The following is a 25812-nucleotide window of genomic DNA, read 5'->3' as shown; positions in this document are numbered from 1 at the left end:
TTTAACAACCTCAAATTTTAAATTGAAATTTATATTTTATAAGATCATAAAAATTTGGTTGAAAGGTTTCAAGTGAAGATATGAAATTTATGGATTGATATTCCCTGTTATATTACTAAAAAATATTCTCCAAAATATATATATAAATGTGGATATTAGTTAATGTTTAAATGAATTTTTCTTCCTAACTTGGATCTCTTTTTCACCGGGCATATGTAATTCCATTTTTGGGCCTTGAAAGCCCTGTATCTGATTTTCCTCCGAGACAAGCCGCACGGGAGAAAATCTTGTATGGTTTAATTACGAAATTGTCACTGCGTAAAACCCTGGCGAAGTGCGGCACTAAAATCTCGTCTGTCTTCCTCTTTCATCAAAAATCTTCCCATTCATTCCCATAGCCGCCTCGCCCTCATTCCTCTGAATCTCTTGCAACCATCAATTCTCTTTTTATTAGTATTTGCTTTCGCAAGCAGCCCCTCAATGGCGAAGAACAAAAGAAAACGAAACCAAAATCCACAACCTTTTGAAGCAGATGACGATTCCGTCGCCTCCACAAAGAAACGCTTCAGAGCGGCCAAACACCACCAAAAACAAGACAAAGTAAAATTAAGCCGCCTTCCTGCATTTTTTTTTTTAATTCTTCCTCAGTTTTGAATTTGTTGTTTCTTTTTTCTTTAATTTTCTTTCATATATATATATATTTGTGCAGATGATTTCTTATGGGATCAGTTTGAAAATCGTGAAAGAAGTGCTTCTTCAGCAGAAGGAAATAGATGAGGAAGACTCAGCAGGGAATTTTAATGGCGCATTTGGTTCTGTTGAAGAAGAGCGGAATAAGCATGAAGAAGAAGAGGATATTGATGATTTTGGTGGATTTTCTGAGACGCAAAGTCAGTTTGGCAACTATGAAGTAAGTAGACTTTATTTAATCATGTAATTTTATTTAAAAACTAATTCTCTCGATTAATATGCTGTTTAGGCTCTATTTTGATTCAGAAGTATGAAAATAATGTTTTTGAATAATTAAAATTTTAATTTTTTTATAGAAAAGATATGTTTTTTGTTATAACTTAACTATTGACGTATTTTTATCAAATATGATTGTTCTTTTTAGCAATTTACAAGGAAGTATATAGCAAATAGTAGAAAGCAAGTGGCAAAAGAAAGAAGAAAATGGAGCCTTAGATTGTTGGGAAAATAGTAGTGTTTTTGTTTTTTTTTTTTTTTTGCTCTTCAAATTGCAAATTATTGTAGTTTATCATGTAAACCTTGAAATACCTACGTTTACTTTATGTTATCGGAGGAGATTGATGAGGAAGATGAGAAATTGCTGGAGGCATTCTTGTCGAGGAATGCTGGTCCAGAAAGGACGCTTGCGGACCTTATAATTCAGAAGATCAAGGAGAGTGATGCAAATGCTGCTTCAGGTAACATTTTTTTAAATTAATTCTTTTATGGTTAATTTAATTTATTGATAGTTTGAAAGTATTTTACTTTATGCGTAATGGTGACTGATTGTTCAACTTGCTTAATTGGAGAAACACGACCTTTGCCTAAGTTGGATGACTCCCTCATAGATTTGTATAAGGGGTGATATTTCTATCCTTTTGTATTTAAGATTCTTTTGTATGTATAAAAGAATGTTCGGAAGCCTTAAATTGTGGATGTGGACTAAATGTGCAGAGTTGGAAAGTTTCTGAACAAATACACAGCAGGGAAAATGCCCAAGGCCTTTAAACACATTCCGTCAATGCAACTCTGGGAGGATGTTCTGTACTTGACTGAACTTGAGAATTGGTCTCCGAATGCGATGTTTCAAGCCACAAAAATATTTGCTTCCGATTTGGGTGCTAAGAAGGCAGAGCGTTTTTATAGGCTAGTCTTGCTTCCTCGTGTTAGAGATGATATTCGGAAGAATAAACGTCTTCATTTTGCACTTTATCAGTCTTTGACAAAGGCTTTATACAAAGCTGCTGCATTCAACAAGGGAATATTGTTGCCTTTGTGTAAGGTATTCAACTTTCTGCCCAGTTGAATGAACTTTGGGATTTAGTTTATTTTCTATTATTCACTTATTTACCTTTATAAATGCTCCAAATTTAGTGTATGTAAGGCATTCTCTAATATCTTTGATTTTTCACCTTTTTTGGCCTTGTGATTCTTCTGGCATGTATCTCATGGTTTTTAAAGATTTCTTATTATTGTATCCATAGTCTTTACTGAGTAAATTGGGCTCTTGAGTGCTTTGTCAATAATAGTATGCTATGCAGTTTTGACTCTTGGGATTTATCATAGAATGCTTTTAGGCTTTTTCAACATATTTGTCTATTTTTTTTCCTTGCTCTTTTTCAGTCAGGGACATGCAATCTCAGGGAGGCTGATATTATTGGGAGTGTTCTTCAAAAAGTCTCCTTTCCTAGGCTTCTCTCAAGGTATTGTAGTGGTGGGTTTAATCATATGATATTTTGGGGTGTCTTTGTTCTAACGCTAGAATTGGAGGGTATGTTGAGCCAAGATGCAAAAGTGGAGATACTGTATACAGGGCTTGTTGTATTTGTTTGGTTACTGAAGTCTGTTATTTGGCGTTTATTGTAAGTTGCTTGATATTGCAATGAAAGGATATGACTGTTGCCTAAATAAGAATCACAAACATTGAGGATCTTTCAGCTGGCTGTGGCAAAAATTATGGATAACTTGTAGCTCTTTGGTGAAAATGAATAACTACATATGGTGCAAGAATTGTCTAAATTAGTGCTACTTATTATTGTAGTTGTTAGATCTCTTCATAATGAAAAGGGTGGTGGTGGGGGTGTTTGTGATCTTTACAAGCAAGTTCATTGCTTGTTGATTTTTTGCACTGAATCTAAATGGTTTGAAGGTTTTACACGTGGTTTTTTTTTTGTCTCTTTGAAGTTGCTAAATCCTTAAAGTCCAATTCTTTTACTTCAGAACATTGTGGCGGATATCTAACTTGTAAATGCAATTGCAGTGTTGCATTAATGATGCTTGCGGAGATGGAATACTGTGGCACAACAAGGTATTCAAATGTTTGACATTCTTCATTGCGTGCCCCCTCTCTCTCTCTCTCTCTCCCAATCTCTGAAGCAAAAAGGAGTGTGTGTGCGGGTGGGTGGGTCGGTGCGGGTGGGTGGTCTCAAAAAAAGTTTAACATGCTTCAAGGTTAATGGTTTCCTTGATCTTGATTTGAAGATCTATTCATTTCTTTTGCATTGTATAAAATAAGGGTCAGGGTCAGTAATCTAGAGAGTGGCAATTTATGTTTTCTATTACTGCCTTTTTTTGTAACATACTGTTATATGTTTTGTTGGTAAAAATTTTTGCAGTTATTTTATAAAGCTTCTTTTGGAGAAGAAGTATGCTCTGCCATATTGTGTTGTTGATGCAGTTGTTTCTCATTTTATGAGATTTCTTGAGGATACAAGGATAATGCCTGTCATATGGCATCAGTCGCTTCTGGCATTTGTGCAAAGGTCAGTAAATTTGTTAAAGACAATGTCTTGCCTCTTGAGAAATACAAAGCATTCTATTTCTCAAAAGTTCTCTCTTTTCTTCCTTTCATTTGCTTCTGCTGATATGTGGGTTGTAAGGCTTATTTAAGCTTTATTTTCAGAGTTTAAGACTGTGCGAGGTTGGGCTTAAATTCCAACATGTGAAAATAACACTTATTTCACAATTTATTGAATATGCATGGCAATTCAATGAGATAATATCCCCGTAGGCCTTTTCTGAGGTAAATCTACATGTCAAGCATCACTCGCTTTATCCCTTGTTTTGCTATTCTGATTGAAACAACTGAAGGAAAAGAATTGTTAAAATGTATGAAAAACATAAGAAGCATTCAGCATAGAGAGACACCATTGTCCTCTCCAACTCCTTTCTCTCCTGTTTGTAGCTACAATCACACTGCTGGCCCTGCCTTTTTTGGCATTTTTATTTGTTTTATGGTGTTTTTGTTTGTGGATGCTCTTTACAATTTATTGATCTACCTTTCCTGTTTAAACGATTTTCGAGAAGTTTTTGGAAGGGGACCTCTGTTCATATAAGAATGTGAAGAGGAAGTTTATTAGAGTGTCTCTTCATTGAGGTATATTGAAATCAAAGGCCAAGATATTGTTTCAGTCGTCATTTTCATAGATTGACAATTGCTTTACTCGACCACATTTTCTTTCACTTTTGTTGATTTTCTTTGTGCTTGAAGTTACTGTGTTCTCTTTTTCTTGAATATAGTGCAAGATCTTTTTTGGAATTTTACAAATTGTAAATAAGAGGATGGAGGTGATGTATTTTTCGTTTTCTTGACCTTGAACTAATGGATGGTAAATATCTTTCTGGACTATTTATTCTCTAATGGAGGGTAAGTATTTGTATGCCTCCTGAAAATATAAGGGTTACTTCTGAGTTAAATGTTGCAGTAATTGAGTTTTTCTGATGGAATTTTTAGTATACTCAATTGTATTTCACTGTAATTGATTCCTTAATAATTAAGGAAACAGTATGGATTATGTAATACTTTGTCTTAGAGATGACTGAAAATGATCCAGTAGACGCCTTATTAGTTGGGGGCTTCGTATGCTTTTAATACTAGTAATTGCATCTAAAGGTTTTGCAGTTGGCTCTTTCCTCATGTACAGTCATCTAATTCGCTTGCAGGTACAAAAATTGTGCAAGGAAGATAAAGATAATCTTAGAATTCTAGTTGAGACACAAAAGCATAAATTCGTAAGACACTACTCTCTGTCTCTATCTCACCCACACACACAGACACAACCTTTTTTCTTTTCAGCCAGTAGACATTCATAATTGAATAGCTAATTTTTACTTTCTCCCACTGCATTTTTGTGGCAATCATAATCAGTTATCCTTCTATGTTTCTAAATATAGGTTACTCCTGAAATTATTAGGGAGCTAGATAACAGCCGCAATTGTGGTGAGGAGGATGACCTTATTTTGATGGATATCCTTTTCTCTTCTAGTGTTCTTTTCATTTGATGTTTTTGAATGTAAGCATTTTATTACATTACAGATTTTTGTCCTTTTATTGATGTAATATTGCTTGTGTAAATATTTGTTCTTAGGTTTTAGAATTTATAATATACTGAATGTGTTTTAGGAAGTTGATAAATCAGTGGGGAAAGCTATGAAAAATGTCTTGTAATGTGTTAGGAAGCAAGATATCATAATGTAGGTTGTAAGTTGTAACTAGCTAGTTGTTTTAATGCTTCATAAAAAGAGAGATCCGAGGATTGACATCCATCAGTTCAATATTAAATTTACAAGATGTGTATGCTTGATCACACATTTTAGAAAAAGAGAGAATGTCTGAGAATTGGATGCTCTTAGTAATGGTTTCTGCATTTTTTATATCTCATATAAAAATGGCTATATCTATGTTTCCAACCATACCTGTAACGTGCATGCATTTAAATAGTACAGATACATTTCAATTTTGGTATCTGTTATATATAAAGGCATCTTCAATATTGAGTATGTATATTTTCTCTGTTTTGGTCTGTGTAAAGAGTAAATATTTGTCTTTCCTTGACTTGATGTTGCCATCTCCTATTTCTGTGATCAATAAAGCAATTGAGGAAGACAGGTTCGATATTCCAGATGTACCTATGGAGGAGGATTGATTGTTTATGGCTGGTTATCCAATTGATTGCTTGGTAAGAACTGAATCCTGCTCCTAAATATTTATTTAAGGTTTTATATTTGAGCTTTTCATAATATGTCCAGATGCAGGTGTCATTATATTGTAATTGATTTATGTCATTTTTTATGCTTAATGTGTTTCTTATATAAGAGCAAGAGCAAACTAAAGATGGAACTTTGCTGTTGAACATAGTTAGGTTCTCAATGCAGGTTTTTCATTTTTGGGAGGGTTATTGGAGGAAGCCTCTTTGATCGGGCAGTGGGAAACCTGTTTAGCATTTGAGATGTGAAGGATGCAGGGACTAAAGTAGAAGTTATCAAGGAGTTTATATACCTTATACGGTCCTGGAAGTAAATTTACAGTTGGCTGACCTTGGTGTCAATGGGTTGTTGGGGACAATTGCAGGATGAATTTGTCTTACCCATTTTTACGTTTTTGTGGAATTGAAGTATATAATTAAAAGTTTGATTTGGATGGAAAACCATTTGATGATTTGGTGAAATGAGCGAGTAAGCTATCTATATTAACAGGGTGTCAAATGTGGGTATGTGTTTTACATGGATATGCCATGTTTTTGATAAATTTTTTACATGGAGATCCAAGTGCCAGATGAAGTGTTTAATGTGGAAGATTAAGATAAAATGAGGAGTTTGTATAACATAAAGGCGATTACTTGGATCATTTATAAATGGTTAATTGAAAAAGCGGGTATGGATGATGTTACATGGTAGTTACCATCTGCATCTTGACTTGCTAGTGTCACCTACCACATGATATAATAATACAAATTTGGTAGAACAAGTGAAATTAACGAGTATAATTGCGTCTTTATTGTCGCCAAAGTGAAGGCAGATCCTTCATATCATGCGGAAGACTTGTCCTGATCTTCCTTTGTTAGTTTGTTTCTCCCAAAAGATAACGATCTAGCTTTAGCGATTAATTTATTGCTCGAGATTGAAAAAAATTGTGGAAGAAAAGAATTAATAAATTGAATGATAAAAAAAAAAAAAAAAAATTGCAGTCCAAAGAGGCTAGCTGGATAGCTGTTCAAGTCAACTCAAACAAGTATAAATTAAACACAGCCAAATCAAAAGAGATCATCAACCAAAGATCTCGTATGCTTTTCTATTAGAAGTATACAAAATGATAAGGTTAGGTTGCTACAATTATGATTCAATAAGAATGTAATTAAGCTCTAATATATGACACCGATTAAGAGGAACTCTTTCAACGTTTATTTCCATGTTACAAGTTGTACACTTCCTATCATTTGAGAGTTTTAGTTAAATGTTATAAAAAAAAATTAAAATAAAAAAAAACACTAATTCATCATGTCGCATTGAATTTCGTCATTTAACAGAATAATGTAATTATAAAAATAAAATAAAAATAATCATGCTTGGAACTTTGACCGTTGAACGCACTTGAACAGTGCTATAAAAATGGGATTGGAGGGGAGATGGGTTTACACGACAAAGTACAACAAACAAAAGCTGTTTGCCCAAAATGAAGGCGTTTCTTATAGTTTGCATTCTCTTGCTGGTTTCCACTCTTCTTATTTCCTCTACTCCCACCTCAGCTCGAGCACTGGTTGCCCATAGTAAGATCAACTAATTAGATGTTTTATGCAAAATTCTTCATCCTTTTATCTTTTAATTATATTAGTTCCATCGTTTTCTAAAGCAATATATAAATCCCACTTTATGCATATATATTTTGTTTGTTTTTGTGTTGATGCAAAAGGATAAGAATTTGATTAGCTTAAATATTTTGAGTTGCTTTTAGTAGCTTAGCTTCCGTTGTGCTGATTAATGTGCAGAGAAAAATAGCTACCCAAGGCCAAAGCCAGGACCAAGTCCAACGGAGCCAAGGCCATCGCCAAGTCCCAAGTGTAAAAAGCATAAAAAGGGTAAATGCAAAGGACGGCGTTGATCAGATCCAACCGAGAAAACTGATTATGGCCGATGATTGCTATCCTCTTAATCATCTTCAGCCTAGCTGCCTTTCTATAGTGTGTGAACTGTATTGGGAAATAAATTGTGATAATTGGTAAATTGTGAGTTTGCATATCTCCATTTCAAACCTATAATAATTAAATAATGATGGAGAACTTTCTTATGCTCTTGTACAAGACTGAACATCATCATTCTCTAACATCTTAGTTTACATCACAATTCCAAATACAAAGCATCACTAGTTCAACTCATTGCTGCTTGAACGGTCTTCCTTTTACACTAGAAGTTGGGGTTTTGGGGGGAGGATAACGGTTACCTCTTTACGAATTGGAAAGTACAAAATCGGCTATCCGATATTATTTGATTTATTTAAATAAGATTAAGGTATTTTTTTAAAACGGTTCAGATAATTTGCGATTAATAATTTTAATATATCCAATATTTGAAGTCAATTATAAATTATAATTTTTAAGTATTTATATTAATTTTTTTATTTTTAGTGTATGTTTTATTTATAATTGAGAAATAATTTCTTTTAATTTATAAATTATTTAAATATAAAATTTATTAATTTAATTTTGATTAACTAAATAAAAATAATTAAAATATATTTTTTATTATTGAATTTGGATCACATCGGATTGTGTATCGAATTTTTTCGTAGGTGCCAAAACCACTTTTAACTAAATGAGTTTACATTTTAATAGAATGTTGTTAATTGGATTCAAACAAGACATATGCATTAGATTTTATAATTGAGTTCGAGTACAGGTACCTTAAAATTTGTGACTTTTTCCTTGTGTCATTTCCACCCCTTTTGCTGTGTAGTCTAAATTAACTAGTTAGATTCAAAATAAAAATAAATATTAATGGCATAATATTCAAAAAAAATTTAAATTATTTAAAAAAAATTTAAATAAGTTTTTATCTTTTTGTTGCGTTCAATAAAGTTCATATATTTTTATTTTGAATCCAATAAGTTTTTGTATTTTTATTTTGAGTCAAATAAATCCTTATAACTAGAGATTGACTTAATCAAAATACCATTTGTCATTCTATGTTGTGTGATGTAGACATGACGTACTAACATATCATAATTGATGATGACATGATATGTTAATTTGACATGATAATATGATCATGTGACATTTTTCGCCTTCCACATTAACATATTGTTACTGTCATGTAAATATACATAAAATGACAAATGATATTTTGATTAATAACAATTAGTCAATTTTTAGTTATTAAGGTTTATTTGACAAAAAATAAAAAAACATGAACTTGATTAAACATAATAAAAGAATAAAATTTTATTTGAATTTTCTTAAATAATGTAGAGGCTTATTTGAGTGTTATGCTAATATTAATTGTGTCTATTAATATTACTTAAATTTATAGAATAATTTATTAAAAATGTCAACATAAGCTAATGTGATAGCAAAAAGTCAACTTAAACATAAATAAAGGCATAATATTTAAAAAATCCCAAACTATTTAAAATATTTTAAACAAACCCTTATATTTTTATTGCATTTAATTAAAGCTTTTGTAATTTTAGTTTGAGTCAAATAAGTTTTTATAACTAATGAATTACTTAATTAAAATGTCATTTACCTTTTTATCCCACGTGGAATTTACATGGCATGCTAGCATGTTATGATTGATAATAATGTGGCATATTGGTATATCATAATTGATGATGATGTGATATGAAAATATGACTATGTGACGTTTTTCACCTTTCATATCAGCACTATATCAATATTATGTGGATATAAAATAACAAGAGACATTTTGACTAATGATAATTAATTTATCATTAGTGAATAGTGATAGTGACTTATTTAACTCTAAATAAAAATACATAAGGTTGATTCAATGTAATAAAAAAAATAAAAACTTATTGAAATTTTTTATAAATAATTTAAGGATTTTTTTTTAACATTATGCCAAAATTAAACATAGACCTTATTTACATATGTAATTTTCATTAAGAAATAGAAAGAAGGCATCACAGAAAGATCGGAGAAACCACTTCTTAATACAAATTGATTAGGATAGATTACTGTTATTAATCATATCTTAACTTACCCACTTGGATAATCATTTCCTAACGAAAAACGACAAATATATTAACAGGAAGTCTTCGATTTCGTGTTGAAATTTTCGTCATCTAAAAAATTAAGGTGATAGTGAAATTATATAATATTATCATGCTTGCAACTTGAGTCTTGAAGGACTAGGAATGGTGCTATAAAATGGAAGTGGAGGGGAAGATGATTTACACAAGAAAGGAGCACGCAAAACCTAGCTGCATATTGCCCCAAAATGAAGGCATTTCTTATAGTTTTCATTCTCTTGCTTTCCACCCTTCTGATGTTCACCACTCCTTCCTCAGCTCGAGCAATATTTGCGCAAAGGAAGGGCAGATTAGTTACTAGTTTATCCATCGTTTTCTACAATAACAGCTTCACTTGATACTCAAGAATTTCATTTGCTTATTGCTTTTATTGTAAGTAAGCTTTGAGTTGCTTTAATTTACATCGGTTTTGTGCTTAAGAAATTAATGTGCTCTTTTGGATTCTGCAGAAAAACAAAGCATTGAAGAGCCAAAGCCACAGCCAAGTCCAAAGGCACGGAAGCCACCCAAAAAAAAGGGGTAAATTGCAAAGGAAATCAAACCAAGAAAGCTGAAAATATGGTTAACAATAAGTTCGCTTCCTCTTGTTGTCCAGGGTAGCTGGCTAATTATGAATGTCTTTGCACTTGTTTGATGCAGTTTTATGGATGTTTGCGAAATAAAAAGTGTTTGTTAAAGATTTTTTTGATTTGTTTTATGTGTTCATTTGGCTTAGGAAGTATTAGTTTTTGGGGGGCACCTGATCTGTTTTGGTTCTATCTAGGGTCTTTGAGAGACTTCTTTTTGTACCCTTGTTTCTTCCTTCAATAAGTAAAAAGGTCTGCCCAAAGTTTTTTAGCTTAAGTTTATTTTGATGTAAAATATCTTTCAGAAAATGTTTTTAAGAATTCTGCTTGTTTGAAGGACGAAAAATTTATTTTAGATAATTTTTGAAAATTTATGTAAAATATCTTTCAGAAAATGTTCATTGGGTTAATAGTAAAAATATCCATAGATCATGTAAAATGTCTTACGTTCTTGAGAGGCATAAGAAATTTTTTGAAAAACAAAACAACTACTCTTTTACTAAACTTAACAAAATAAATTTAATGAATATTAATATTTAATTTAAAATATAAAAAAATACTAATGTTTAACTTTAAAAAAATTTAAATTCAAATCTGTTTTAAAAATAACTTAAAAGAACAAATAAAAATAACTGAAAGAACAAGAAAAGAAAGAAAGTATTTAGAAGAGAGAAAAGAGATCTTATTGAAGTGTGTTTACAAATGAATTGAGGGGCCTATCTATAGGCAAATAACTTTTTTATCTTGATAGAATTTACAAGATAAAGATAACACTTAGAAATTAGTTGGATTAAATCCTAATCCAATCTAATTTACATCAAATCTATATATAGATAGAATAAATGGATATTCACAAAAATATTCATAACACTCCTCCTGGAATATCCATTGTGTTAAGAACATGCCTCGTTAAAACTTTACAAGGAAAAAAAACCTCATGGAAAAAAATCTGAGTGAAGGAAAAAGAGTACATAATTCTTTTCAAGAATACACTTATGAAATATTGCCTCATTAAAAACCTTATCAAGAAAAACCCAGTGGGAAAAACCTTGATGAAGGAAAAGAGTACAGTACGTATTTTACTCCTCCTAACAACTGCATTATTTAAGATCTTTAAAACGGAGCATCCCAATCTTTTATACTAACTTTTTGAATGTTGCAGTATGAAGGGCTTTAGTAAACCAATCTGCTAGATTGTCACTTGAACGAATTTGTTGAACACTAATATCACCATTTTCTTGAAGGTCATGAGTGAAGAAGAATTTTGGCGAAATATATTTTGTTTGATCGCCTTTAATGTATCCTTCCTTTAACTGTGCTATGCAAGCAGTATTATCTTCGTATAATATTGTTGGAATTTCTTTCTTGGTTGACAAACCACACATTTCTTGAACATGTTGAGTTACAGATCTTAACCAGACACATTCACGACTTGCTTCATGAATTGCTAAAATTTTTGCATGGTTAGAAGAAGTAGCAACTATAGTTTGCTTTACAGAACGCCATGAAATAGCTGTACCTCCATATGTGAATAAGTAACCTGTTCGGGATCAAGCATTATGTGGATCTGATAAGTATCTTGCATCTATATAACCAATTAAATATGATTTTAATGCATTTGAATAATACAAGCCCATATCCATTGTTTCTCGAAGATATCGAAGTATATGTTTAATTCCATTCCAATGTCTTCGAGTTGGAGAAAAACTATATCTTGTTAATAAATTCACAGCAAGTGAAATATCAAGTCGTGTATTGCTAGCAAGATACATTAATGCTCCAATTGCATTAAGATATAGTACTTCAGGACCAAAAGGTTCTTCATTATCCTCACGAGGTTGGAAGGGGTCTTTTTTCGCATCTAATGATCTTACAACCATTGGTGAACTCAATGGATGTGCTTTGTCCATATAAAATCGTTTTAACACTTTCGCTATATAATTAGATTGATGGACAAAAATTTCATTTGTCAAGTGTTCAATCTGAAGACCCAAACAAAACTTTGTTTTTCCAAGGTCTTTTATATCAAATTCTTTCTTTAAATAATCCACGACTTTTGATAACTCTTCAGAAGTTCCAATAATGTTTAAATCATCAACATAAATAGCAATTATCACAAATTCAAATCTAAATTTTTTTATAAAAACACATGGGCATTCTAGATAATTTTTATAGCCTTCTTTTGACAAATATTCATTAAGTCGATTATACCACATGCGTCTGGATTGTTTTAATCCGTATAAAGATTTACTTAATTTGATCGAATAAATCTCCAGAGATTTCAAATTTTGTGCTTCAGGCAACTTAAATCCTTCAGGTATTTTCATATAGATATCATTTTCAAGTGAGCCGTATAAATAGGTTGTAACTACATCCATCAAACGCATTTCAAGCTTTTCATGTATTGCCAAACTAATTAAATATCGAAATGTAATTGCATCCACCACAGGAGAATATGTTTCTTCATAATCAATACTAGGCTTTTGGATAAAACCTTGTGCGACAAGCCGTGCTTTATATCTCATCTTTCTCATTTCGTTTCCGCACAAATACCTATTTATATCTCACTGGTTTTACCCCATTTGGCGTACGGATTACAGGTCCAAAAACTTCACGTTTTGTAATTGAATTTAATTCCATGTTGATTGCTTCTTTCCACATTGGCCAATCATTTCTATATCTACATTCTTCAACAGATGTAGGTTCAAGATCCTCATTTTCTTTCATAATATTGAGCTCTATATTATATGCAAAAATATCGTCAATGTTTATTTCATTTCAGTTCCATCTTTTTCCTGTCATGACATAATTTATTGAGAACTCTTCATTTTCACTAATTTCAAGTACCTGAATTTCTTTTGAAATTATGTCAGTGGTCTCTTCTGGAGTTTTTGTTTCCTCTTCTTGACCATCTTGAATATTTGCTCCTTTTCTTTTTCGAGGAATTTTATCTTTGGAATCGATTGGTCTTCCACGCTTCTGGCTTGTCTTAGACTCATTAGCAACAATAGATTGTCCTATATCAATTCTGATTGAAGTATTTGCAACTGGTATATGAGATTTAGTTACTCTTTGTAGGTTAGTAAATGCGTCTGGCAACTGATTTGCTATATTTTGTAAATGAATTATCTTTTGAACTTCTTGTTCACATTGATTTGTGCGAGGATCAAAACTAGATAATGATAATGTATTTCAAGATATTTCCTTTTCTAGCTGCTTATTTTCTCCCCCTAATGTTGAAAAAATTATTTCATCAAAATGACAATAAGCAAACCTTGCAATGAATAAATCTCCTGTTGAAGGTTCTAAATATTTTATTATAGATGGAGATTCATATCCAACATATATTCCTAACCTCCTTTGAGTACCAATCTTTATGCGTTGTGGTGGAGTAATTGGAACATATACCGCACATCCAAAAATTCTTAGATGGAAAATATTTGGTTTCTGACCATAAACCAATTGTATAAGGGAGAATTTATGATAACTTGTTGGCCTGATGCGTACAAGTGCTGCTGCATGCAAAGTGGCATGTCCCAAAGAAGAAATTAGGAGTTTGGATTTCATAAGTAATGGCCTTGTAATCAGTTTAAGGTGTTTGATAAACGTTCTACTAGACTATTTTGTGTATGAACATGACTAACAGATTGTTCAACATTTATTCCAATAGACATGCAATATTCATTAAAAGCTTGAGATGTAAATTCGTCAATATTGTCAAGGCGAATTGTCTTGATTGCATAATCAAAAAAATGTGCTCGAAGACGAATTATTTGTGCAAGTAATCTTGCAAATATCAAATTGCGAGTTGATAATAAGCACACATGTGACCATCTTGTTGATGCATCAATTAAAACCATAAAATATTTGAATGGTCCACATGATGGATGTATGGGTCCACATATATCACCCTGAATACATTCAAAAAACATAGGGGATTTTATCCTAACTTTTGCTAGTGATGGTTTTATAATTAATTTACCTTGAGAGCATGCAACACATGAGAATTCATTAAATTGAAAAATCTTTTGGTTTTTCAATGGATGACCACATGAATTTTCAATAATTTTTCACATCATTATTGATCTGGGATGGCCTAACCGGTCATGCTAAACATTAAAATTATCAGTAAACTTCTGATTTACATAAGTTTCAATCATTTTAATATTTGTGTAGTACATTCTAAAGGACAAAACGGGTAATTTTTTCAATACATATTTTTTACCCAATATAATAGATGTAATATGAAGATATTCAATGCCTCTTTCATTTGTTGTCTCAATATGATATCCATTCAAACGAACATCTTTAAAACTCAATAAGTTTCTTTGAGACCTTGTAAAAAATAATGCATCTTTTATTATGAACTTTGTTCCTCCAGGTAGTGAAATATTGGCTCTTCTAGAGCCTTCAATTAATCTTGTACTACCAGATATTGTATTGACATTAGCTTCTTTCATTGTCAAGTGGAAAAAATATTTTTTATCTTTAAATATAGTGTGCGTTGTAGCATTATCTATTAGACAAATATCTTCATCATTAATCTTGGATCTAACCAGATGAATATCCATATTTTCTTCAAGAAAATAAAATATATATAGTAAGAAACTCATATAAGAGAACATTAAATATAAACTTTGTTATTAAAATACAAAAAAAAATCTTCCTAATAAACATTTTAAAACACATTAACTTCTTAATAGAGTAATACTAAACAAACCAAGTTCCTAATAGAGTTGTACTAAAACACATCAACAAATAATTTAAGGAATTTCATTATTGGGATTTTCATCACCAATCAAATGATCAATTCGTCTTTCAGGGTGAGCAAAAAAATCAGCAACATCCAAGTGTGTTATATCAACTTGGCTATCATTTTCAACAAAATTTGTTTCGATATTTTTTCCTTTATCTTTTAGTGATGCTTGATAAAGTTCAACAAAATGCTTTGGTGTACGACAAGTACATGACCAATGGCTTTTCATGCCACATCGATAACAAACATTTTCTGCATTCCTTTTACTTTGTCCACCTTTGTCTTTTTCATGTATCTCTTTATTATTTATCCACTTCTGGTGGGTATTCTTATTATCAGAATAATAATTTGTGTAACCACCATGACTGCGATAATTATGACGACATTTTCCACATCCATGATTACGACAACGATTACGACCACGACCACGGTCATAATTTTTAAATGATGTCGCATTCACTTCAAGGAATGGAGCAGAACTAGTTGGTCGAGATTCATGATTTTTCATCAATAGCTCGTTATTTTCCTCAGCCACAAGGAGACATGAAATCAGTTCAGAGTATTTCTTAAAGCCTTTTTCACGATATTATTACTACAAGAGCACGTTTGAGGCGTGAAAAGTAGAGAATGTTTTTTCTAACAAATCAGCATCAGTCACCTTTTCTCCACACAATTTTAGTTTAGAACTAATTCTGTATAATGCTGAGTTATACTCACTTACAGTTTTAAAATCTTGCAATTGCAAATGCATCCAATCATAATGAGCTTTTGGCAGAATTACTGTTTTTTTGTAGTCATATCTCTCCTTTAGACTTTTTCAAAGATCGACTAGATCTTTTATTGTGAGATACCCAATTTTTAATCCTTCATGAAGATGGTGGCGAAGAAAAATCATTGCTTTTGCCTTATCCTGATTGGATGCTTTATTTTCTTCTTTGATTGTGTCTCCAAGACCCATAGTATCTAAATGGATTTCAGCATCTAGAATCCAATATAGATAATTCTTGTTGGTAATATCAAGAGCCATGAATAAAGTCTTTTTAGGTTTAGCTGCAGTCTCAACTGTTTGAAGAGCTTTATTTGTAGTAATAGTCTTACTCATGCAAACTATCTCTATATGCCCCAATTCATTGCAAGCTTTACACTTAGCATCAACTCTAAACCAACACTGTTCTTTAGGGTGGTTTCTCTTTTTACATTAAGTACAAACTTCGTACTAACTTTTCCTGATTGAAGATTGATTGCATGTAAAGGCTTTTTCTACTTGCCTCTAGTAATTTTCTTAATATGAGTATCTACATTTGTTTTCCCTTTATTTGTAACAAATAAGGCATTTTCTACATCAGCCTCTAGTCGAGCTATTCTCCTTTGCTATGTGGCTTGGAGTGCATTTACTAGCTCAAATATTTTGAGTTCTAACAAATCCTTTGTTTGTTTTATGGAAATGACTGTTGCTTCAAATTTCTCAAGTAAATTGATGAGAATTTTTTGAACAAATCAAGTCTCTAACAAGTCATCTCCAAGCAGTCTCATTTGATTTACCAAACAACTGACTAGATTAATATAATCTTCAACAAATTGTGACTCTTTCATCCTGATAAGGTCAAACTCTTTTCGAATGTTTTGAGCTTGCATTTGCTTGGTTTTAGTTGTGCCTACGTAATCTTCCTTAAGCTTAGTCCATGCTTTCTTTTTAGTTTTACAACTCATGATTCTACTAAATATTTTCTCAAACATAGTAGCTTGAATGAAGGATAAAGCCTTGTATCGCTTTATTACTTCTTCAAAGTACTATTTGATCTGATTAATTGTTGCATTATACCTTAATGCAGTAGGTTCTTCTTCACTTTCAATGGCTGTCCAAAGGTCATAACCTTTGAGAAAAGCTTCGATCTTGACAGCCTATACTTGATAATTTTTGCCATTAAACATCAAAGGAGACACATGAGAAGCTAGAGATGAAGACATGCTAAAGAGGTTGAAGTATGAAAAAACAAGAAAGAAGAAAGATTATTCACTTTTCAAGTCCAACAAGATCCCACAAATGCTCTGATACCATATTAAAATAAATGAGGCTTGGTAATAGAGTATATGAAAGAAGAAGAGAAGAGAGAACGAAGATAGGATCTAATATATATCATTCGTTAAGAAGATAAAACAAAGCTTATATACCTTGTTTACATGAAAAACACTTGTAAACATGTTTAACAAGTGTAAAATAAGATTACATGCACACTGACAAGTAAAGGGACAACTCAAGACAACATTAAAGTAATAATTACAGTACAATAAAGTAAAATGATACACAATAAGAAAGCAAACTTAGTTAAGGGTCAAACACTTGTTGCATGCATGCAAGTATTACTTCTCAACACATTTGAACTTAAGCATTTTTCCATCCAAGTGAGGTAAGTCCTTTGCGATATTGCTACTTTCTTTGTTCATCTTCTTTAGGTGCACAGGTCGCATCCGCTCTCTTGAAATCATGTTTTTCCAATGCAAAATGAAGATTTCGAAATTGTCCATAAGTAAACTCAGTTTCTTGTTAGGGTTTGTAATGCCGAATCAAATGTCATAAACTATGCTTGTGAGCGGTAAGTGTTTTAGGGGAGTAGTTGAAATGCAAAAGGAGTCGACTTTAAAAACAAGAGGGAGGGGGTGAATGATACGCTATACGACTAAGTTGAGGAGGTTGATTATTGCAAACAATGACAATATTGACAAAATTAGATGACAGATTAAGAGGGAATTTCTTAAAATGTTGTTATTAAGTTGCAAAGTGTGAGAGTTTTGGGATGTTATACTAAGAGATGCCAAAGTCTCCCAATGGTAAGCAGTCAGGTGAGAATAACTGTGCATTTAATACTATTATGGCTACTCAAATGTCTTTTTGGCATTACTTTCTCAAACAAATAACCATTTGCAAATTGAGAGTGCTCAACTTGCCCTTTAACAAAAATTATGACAATTATAGCACATGAACCTAAAAAAAACTAACTCAAACTCCATCATGTTTGTGTTCCATCTTATTTACATAAGCAAAAGAAAAACCGTCAAAGAACATTAGGCATCCACAAGCTAATGGATTCTCAAAGCAAAAACAATTCACAATGTTACCATAACGACGTGTAGAAACAGAGAAAAGCTGTTGCTTGAATTTCCACATTCAAATGAAGAAGATGAATAGCCACGTGACTCACTTAAATGCTGTTTTTTTTTTATTTTAATATTTTAATACTATTTAATTTTTCCTTTTCTTTACAGCAAAAGCCATGTGTTGTGGCATAGTTGGTAATGGTGTACAAGGTTGCAGGGTTGATAGTGCTCTCGGGTAATGGCTTAATGCTGTCCCCTTGTGGTTTTGGCTATATTATTCTCTCTTGTACGTGACTCTATTAAAGGCTAAATGAAAGACCAAAACCCTAGATTTTAGTTAAGCTTTAAATGAATTTTTTTTCATATGGATCTCTTTTTCTTCGGGCATATGTAATTCCTTTTTGGGCCTTCAAAGGTCCATATCTCATGTCTCTCCAAGAAAAGTCGCACGGGAGAAAATGTTGTATAGTTTAATTACGAAATTGTCACCGCTTAAAACCCTGGCAGTGTGGCACTAAACTCTCGTCTCTCTTCCTCTTTCGTTTCTGTAGCCGCCTTTCTTATTCCTCTGAGTCTCTTCCAACCATCAATTCTCTTTTTATTATAATTTTCTTTCTTAACTGAAAATCGCAAGCAGCCCCTCAATGGCGAAGAACAAAAGAGAACGAAACCAAAATCCGCAACCTTTTCTAGCAGATGACGATTCCGTCGCCTCCACAAAGAAACGCTCCAAGGCTGCCAAACACCACCAAAAACAAGACAAAGTAAAATTAAGCCGCCTTCCTGCATTTTTTTTTAATCCTTCCTCATTTTTGAATTTTTTTTTTCATATGTATATTTGTGCAGATGATTTCTTCTGGGATGAGTTCGAAAATCTTGAAAGAAGCTCTTCTTCAGCAGAGGGAAATAGATGAGGAAGACTCAGCAGGGAATTTTAATGGCGCATTTGGTTCTGTTGAAGAAGAGCGGAATAAGCATGAAGAAGAAGAGGATATTGATGATTTTGGTGGATTTTCTGAGACGCAAAGTCAGTTTGGCAACTATGAAGTAAGTAGACTTTGTTTACATGTAATTTTGTTTAAAAACTAATTCTCTCGAGTGATATGCTGTTTAGGCTCTATTTTGATCCAGAAGTATGAAAATAATGTTTTTGAATAATTAAAATTTTAATTTTTATATAGAAAAGATATGTTTTTTGTTATAATTTAACTATTGACGTACTTTTAATCAAATATGATTGTTCTTTTTAGCAATTTACAAGGAATTATATAGCAAATAGTAGAAAGCAAGTGGCAAAAGAAAGAAGAAAATGGAGCCTTAGTTTGTTGGGAAAGTAGTAGTGTCTTTTTTTTTTTTTTTTTTGCCCCTCAAATTGCAAATTATTGCAGTTTATCATGTAAACCTTCACATACCTACGTTTACTTTATGTTATAGGAGGAGATTGATGAGGAAGATGAGAAATTGCTGGAAGCATTCTTGTCGAAGAATGCTGGTCCAAAAAGGACGCTTGCGGACCTTATAATTCAGAAGATCAAGGAGAGTGATGCAAATGTTGCTTCAGGTATGGTTAATTTAATTTATTGATATTTTGAAAGTATTTTACTTTATGAGTAATGGTGTTTGATTGTTCAACTTGCTTAATTGCAGAAACACGACCTTTGCCTAAGTTGGATGACTCCCTCATAGATTTGTATAAGGGGTGATAATCCTATCCTTTTGTATTTGAGATTCTTTTGTATGTATAAAAGAATGTTCAGAAGCCTTAAATTGTGGATGTGAACTAAATGTGCAGAGTTGGAAAGTTTCTGAACAAATACACAGCAGGGAAAATGCCCAAGGTGTTTAAACACATTCCGTCAATGCAACTCTGGGAGGATGTTCTGTACTTGACTGAACCTGAGAATTGGTCTCCGAATGCGATGTTTCAAGCCACAAGAATATTTGCTTCCAATTTGGGTGCTAAGAAGGCAGAGCGTTTTTATAGGCTAGTCTTGCTTCCTCGTGTTAGAGATGATATTAGGAAGAATAAATGTCTTCATTTTGCACTTTATCAGTCTTTGAAAAAGGCTTTATACAAAGCTGCTGCATTCAACAAGGGAATATTGCTTCCTTTGTGTAAGGTATTCAACTTTCTGCCCAGTTTAATGAACTTTGGGATTTAGTTTATTTTCTATTATTCACTTATTTACCTTTATAAATGCTCCAAATTTAGTGTATGTAAGGCATTCTCTAATATATTTGATTTTTCACCCTATGCAAGTAAACTGTTATGGCCGTGTGATTCTTCTGGAATGTATCTCATGGTTTTTAATGATTTCTTATTATTGTATCCATAGTCTTTACCAAGTAAACCGGACACTTGAGTGCTTTATCAATAGTAGTATGCTATGCAGTTTTGACTCTTAGGATTTATCATAGAATGCTTTTAGGCTTTTTTAACATATGTCTTTTTTTTCCTTGCTCTTTTTCAGTCAGGGACATGCAGTCTCAGGGAGGCTGTTATTATTGGGAGTGTTCTTACAAAAGTCACCATTCCTAGGCTTCATTCAAGGTATTTTAGTGGTGGTTTTATTCATATGATATTTTGGGGTGTCTTTGTTCTAACGTTAGAATTGGAGGTTATGTTGAGCCAAGATGCAAAAGTGGAGACTGTATCCAGGGCTTGTTGCATTTTGTTTGGTTACCGAAGTCTGTTATTTGGCGTTTATTGTAAGTTGCTTGATATTGCAATGAAAGCATATGACTAATGCCTGAATAAGAATCACAAACACTGAGGATCTTTCAGCTGGCTGTGGCAAAAATTATGGATTACTGGTAGCTCTTTGGTGAAAATGAATAACTACATATGGTGCTAGAATGGTCTAAATTAGTGCTACTTATTATTACAGTTGTCAGATCTCTTCTTTAAGAGAAACATAATGATAAGGGTGGTGGTGGGGTGATTGTGGATCTTTACAAGCAAGTTCATTGCTTGTTGAATGTTTGTGATGAATTTAAATGGTTTGAAGGTTTTGCACATAGTTTTTTTTTTTTTGTCTCTTTGAAGTTTCTAAATCCTTAAAGTCCAATTGTTTAACTTCAGATGGTTGTGGAGGATATCTAACTTGTAAATGCAATTGCAGTGTTGCATTAATGAAGCTTGCGGAGATGGAATATTGTGGTACAACAAGGTATTCAAATGTTTGACATTCTTTCATTGTGTGCCCCCCTCTCTCTCCCAATCTCCCTGAAACAGAAAGAAGTGTGTGTGTGTGTGTGTGTGTGTAGGTTGGGGGGGGGGGGGGGGGGGGGTGTCTAAAGAAAAAGTTTAACATGCTTCAAGGTTAATGGTTTCCTTGATCTTGATTTGAAGATCTATTCATTTTCTTTTGCATTGTATAAAATAAGGGTCAGGGTCAGTAGTTTAGAGAGTGGCAATTTATGTTTTCCATTACTGCCTTTTCTTGTAACATACTGTTATATGTTTTGTTGGTAAAAATTTTTGCAGTTATTTTATAAAGCTTCTTTTGGAGAAGAAGTATGCTCTGCCATATCGTGTTGTTGATGCAGTTGTTTCTCATTTTATGAGATTTCTTGAGGATACAAGGATAATGCCTGTCATATGGCATCAGTCGCTTTTGGCGTTTGTGCAAAGGTCAGTAAAAGTTGTTAAAGATAATGTCTTGCCTCTTGAGAAATACAAAGCATTCTATTTCTCAAAAGCTCTCTCTCTTTTCCCTTTCTTTTGCTTCTGCTTGTTTGTGGGTTTTAAGGCTTACTTAAGCTCTATTTTTAGAGTTTAAGGCTGCATGGGGTTGGGCTTAAGTTCCAACACGTGAAAATAACGCTTGTTTTACATTTTATTTAATATGCATGACAATTCAATGAGATAATATCCCCGTAGGCCTTTTCTGAGTTAAATCTATATGTCAAGCAGCACTCACTTGCTTTATCCCTTGTTTTGCTATTCTGATTGAAACAACTGAAGGAAAAGAATTGTTAAAATGTATGAAAAAAATAAGAAGCGTTCAGCATAGAGACACCATCTTCCTCACCAATTCCTTTCTCTCCTGTTTGTAGCTACAATTGCAATGCTGGCCCTGCCATTTTTGGCATTCGTATTTGTTGTATGGTATTTTTGTTTGTGGATGCTCTTTACAATTTATTAATCCACTTTCCTGTTTAAACGATTTTCAAGAAGTTTTTGGAATGAGACCTCTGTTCATATAAGAATGTGAGGAGGAAGTTTATTAGAGTGTCTCTTCATTGAGGAAGAACATTGAGGTATATTGGAATCAAAGGCCAAGATATCATTTCGGCCGTCATTTTCATAGATTGATGATCTATGTTGCTCGTCCACATTCTTTCATTTTTGTCGATTTTCTTTGCACTTGAGGTTACCGTGTTCTCTTTTTCTTGAATATAGTACAAGATCTTTTTTGGAATTTTATAAATTGTAAATGAGAGGTTGGAGGTGATGCGTTTTTTTTTTCTTTACTTTGAACTAATGGATGGTAAGTGTCTTTCTGGACTTATTTATTTTCTGATGGGGGGAAGTATTTGTATGCCTCCTGAAAATATAAAGGATACTTCAGAGTTAAATGTTGCAGGAATTAGAAGTTATAAGTAGTTGAGTTTTTCTTATCGAATTTTAGTATACTAAACTGTATTTCACTGTAATTGATTCCTTAATAATTAAGGAAACAGTATGGATTATGTAATACTTTGTCTTAGAGATGACTGAAAATGATCCAGTAGACGCCTTATTATTTGGGGGCTTCATATGCATTTAATACTAGTGAGTGCATCAAAAGGTTTTGCAGTTGGCTTTTTCCTCATGTACAGTTATCTAAATTGCTCGCAGGTACAAAAATGAACTGCGCAAGGAAGATAAAGATAACCTTAGAATTCTAGTTGAGACACAAAAGCATAAATCGGTAAGACACCACTTTCTGTCCCTATCTCACCCACCCACACACACAGACACAACCTTCTTTCTTTAAAGCCAGTAGACATTCATAATTGAATAGCTAATTTTTACTTTCTCCCACTGCATTTTTGCGGCAGTCATATTCAGTTATCCTTGTGTGTTTCTCAATATAGGTTACTCCTGAAATTATTAGGGAGCTAGATAACAGCCGCAATCGGGGTGAGAAGGAGGATGACCCTATGTTGATGGATATCCTTTTCTCTTCTAGGGTTCTTTTCATTTGATGTTTTTGAATTTAAGCATTTTATTACATTACAGATTTTGTCCTTTTGTCGATGTAATGGTGCTTGTGTATATATTTGTTCTTAGGTTTTAGAATTTATATTATACTGAATGTGTCCCAGGAAATTGATAAACCAGTAAGGAAAGCTATGAAAAATGTCTTGTAATGTGTTAGGAAGCAAGATATCATGATGTAGGTTGTAAGTTGTAACTAGCAAGTTGTTTTAACGCTTCATGAAAAGAGAGATCTGAGGATTGACATTTCAGAAAAAGAGAGAATGCCTGAGAATTGGATGCTCTTAATTATGGTTTCTGCATTTGTTATATCTTATATAAAAATGGCTATATCTATGTCTCCAACCATACCTGTAGCGTGCATGCATTTAAATAGTACAGATACATTTCAATTTTGGTATCCATTATATATAAAGGCATCTCCCATATTGAATATGTATATTTTCTCCGTTTTGGTCTGTGTAAAGAGTAAATATTTGTCTTTCCTTGACTTGATGTTACCATCTCCTGTTTCTGTGATCAATAAAGCAATTGAGGAAGACAGGTTCGATATTCCAGATGTACCTATGGAGGAGGATTGATTGTTTATGGCTGGTTATCCAATTGATTGCTTGGTAAGAACTGAATCCTGCTCCTAAATATTTATTTAAGGTTTTATATTTGAGCTTTTCATAATATGTCCAGATGCAGGTGTCATTATATTGTAATTGATTTATGTCATTTTTTATGCTTAATGTGTTTCTTATATTAGAGCAAGAGCAAACTAAAGATGGAACTTTGCTGTTGAACATAGTTAGGTTCTCAATGCAGGTTTTTCATTTTTGCGAGGGTTATTGGAGGAAGACTCTTTGATTGGGCAGTGGGAAACCTGTTTAGCATTTGAGATGTGAAGGATGCAGGGACTAAAGTAGAAGTTATCAAGGAGTTTATATACCTTATACGGTCCTGGAAGTAAATTTACAGTTGGCTGACCTTGGTGTCAATGGTTTGTTGGGGACAATTGCAGGATGAATTTGTCTTTACCCATTTTTACGTTTTTGTGGAATTGAAGTATATAATTAATAGTTTGATTTGGATGGAAAACCATTTGATGATTTGGTGAAATGAGCGAGTAAGCTATCTATATTAACAGGGTGTCAAATGTGGGTATGTGTTTTACATGGATATGCCATGTTTTTGATAAATTTTTTACATGGAGATCCAAGGGCCAGATGAAGTGTTTAATATGGAAGATTAAGATAAAATGAAGAGTTTGTATAACATAAAAGCGATTACTTGGATCATTTATAAATGGTTAATTGAAAAAGCGGGTATGGATGATGTTACATGGTAGTTACCATCTGCATCTGGACTTGCTAGTGTCACCTACCACATGATATAATAATACAAATTTGGTAGAACAAGTGAAATTAACGAGTATAATTGCGTCTTTATTGTCGCCAAAGTGAAGGCAGATCCTTCATATCATGCGGAAGACTTGTCCTGATCTTCCTTTGTTAGTTTGTTTCTCCCGAAGGATAACAATCTAGCTTTATAGGTTAATTTATTGCCTGGGATTGAAAACAATGTGAAAGAAAGGAATTAAGAAATTGAATGACAAACAAAAAAAAAATTGCAGTCCAAAGGGGCTAGCTGGATAGCTGTTCCCGTCAACTCAAACAAGTATAAATTAAACACAGCTAAATCGAAAGAGATCAACAACAGAGATCTCGTATGCTTTTCTATTAGAAGTATACAAAATGATAAGGTTAGGTTGCTACTATTATGATTCAATAAGAATGTAATTAAGCTCAAATATATGGCACCGATTAAGAGGAGCTCTTTCAACGTTTATTTCTATGCTACAAGTTGTACACTTTCTATCATTTGAGAGTTTTGGTTAAATGTTATAAAAAAAATTAAAATAAAAAAAAACACTAATTCATCATGTCGCATTGAATTTCGTCATTTAACAGAATAATGTAATTATAAAAATAAAATAAAAATAATCATGCTTGGAACTTTGACCGTTGAACGCACTTGAACAGTGCTATAAAAATGGGATTGGAGGGGAGATGCGTTTACACGACAAAGTACAACAAACAAAAGCTGTTGCCCAAAATGAAAGTGTTTCTTATAGTTTGCATTCTCTTGCTGGTTTCCACTCTTCTTATTTCCTCTACTCCCACCTCAGCTCGAGCACTGGTTGCCCATAGTAAGATCAACTAATAAGATGTTTTATGCAAAATTCTTCATCCTTTTATCTTTTAATTATATTAGTTCCATCGTTTTCTAAAGCAATATATAAATCCCACTTTATGCATATATATTTTGTTTGTTTTTGTGTTGATGCAAAAGGATAAAGTATTTTTTTTTTTAAAAAAAAAAGCATTTCTAATATTCACCCATAAAAAAAAAAAAACACATTTCTGAAGAA

General features: G+C 32.7%; 2 protein-coding genes, 2 long non-coding RNA genes and 2 other non-coding genes across 10 annotated transcripts; all 6 read left to right on the top strand.

Annotated features, from left to right (window-relative positions):
• Positions 1-179: 179 nt before the first annotated feature.
• LOC18590232 (bystin-like) lies at positions 180-6201 on the top strand. Of its 3 annotated transcripts, XM_088810437.1 has the most exons (12): positions 180-600; positions 710-910; positions 1304-1427; positions 1539-1590; positions 1684-2011; positions 2353-2432; positions 2990-3037; positions 3345-3495; positions 4672-4740; positions 4903-4965; positions 5565-5687; positions 5884-6201. In XM_088810437.1, exons 1-11 carry the CDS (start codon positions 481-483, stop codon positions 5652-5654), a joined length of 1326 nt encoding a protein of 441 aa, XP_088666563.1. In that variant the 5' UTR covers positions 180-480; the 3' UTR covers positions 5655-5687; positions 5884-6201. The 3 variants fall into 3 exon arrangements, 2 of the variants coding, with proteins under 2 accessions (XP_088666563.1, XP_088666562.1); XR_001929452.2 differs by lacking the exon at positions 5884-6201 and having other exon boundaries at positions 3345-3491; positions 4903-4975; positions 5575-5643; XM_088810436.1 differs by lacking the exons at positions 4672-4740; positions 4903-4965; positions 5565-5687; positions 5884-6201 and adding an exon at positions 3632-4665 and having other exon boundaries at positions 710-911; positions 1302-1427; positions 3345-3491.
• Positions 4066-4182, top strand: LOC148761017 (small nucleolar RNA snoR111). The gene has a single exon (XR_016028755.1). It is a non-coding gene; the product is annotated as a small nucleolar RNA snoR111 (small nucleolar RNA).
• Positions 6202-7143: 942 nt separating the features above from the next.
• On the top strand, positions 7144-7792 carry LOC108663452 (uncharacterized). Its single transcript, XR_001929472.2, has 2 exons — positions 7144-7274; positions 7494-7792. It is a non-coding gene; the product is annotated as an uncharacterized LOC108663452 (long non-coding RNA).
• A 2050-nt stretch (positions 7793-9842) lies between these two features.
• Positions 9843-10609, top strand: LOC148761016 (uncharacterized). Its single transcript, XR_016028285.1, has 2 exons — positions 9843-10144; positions 10222-10609. It is a non-coding gene; the product is annotated as an uncharacterized LOC148761016 (long non-coding RNA).
• Positions 10610-18709: 8100 nt separating this feature from the next.
• Positions 18710-24525, top strand: LOC18590231 (bystin-like protein). 3 transcript variants are annotated; one of them, XM_007015639.3, is made up of 12 exons: positions 18710-18954; positions 19037-19237; positions 19625-19751; positions 19838-19889; positions 19983-20310; positions 20662-20741; positions 21313-21360; positions 21678-21824; positions 23034-23106; positions 23273-23348; positions 23898-24010; positions 24207-24525. In XM_007015639.3, the coding sequence occupies exons 1-11, from the start codon at positions 18835-18837 to the stop codon at positions 23975-23977; spliced, it is 1332 nt and encodes a 443-aa protein (XP_007015701.3). In that variant the 5' UTR covers positions 18710-18834; the 3' UTR covers positions 23978-24010; positions 24207-24525. The 3 variants fall into 3 exon arrangements, with proteins under 3 accessions (XP_007015701.3, XP_007015702.3, XP_017982928.2); XM_007015640.3 differs by having other exon boundaries at positions 24194-24525; XM_018127439.2 differs by having other exon boundaries at positions 24190-24525.
• Positions 22396-22531, top strand: LOC148761015 (small nucleolar RNA snoR111). The gene has a single exon (XR_016028744.1). It is a non-coding gene; the product is annotated as a small nucleolar RNA snoR111 (small nucleolar RNA).
• Positions 24526-25812: the final 1287 nt, after the last annotated feature.

The sequence above is a fragment of the Theobroma cacao genome, chromosome 9, assembly GCF_053813885.1.
Source record: "Theobroma cacao isolate CCN51 chromosome 9, ASM5381388v1, whole genome shotgun sequence".
In the NCBI taxonomy this organism is placed as follows: domain Eukaryota; kingdom Viridiplantae; phylum Streptophyta; class Magnoliopsida; order Malvales; family Malvaceae; genus Theobroma; species Theobroma cacao.
Note: the sequence above shows the minus strand (reverse complement) of the source record. Positions and strands in the feature narration are given on the sequence as shown.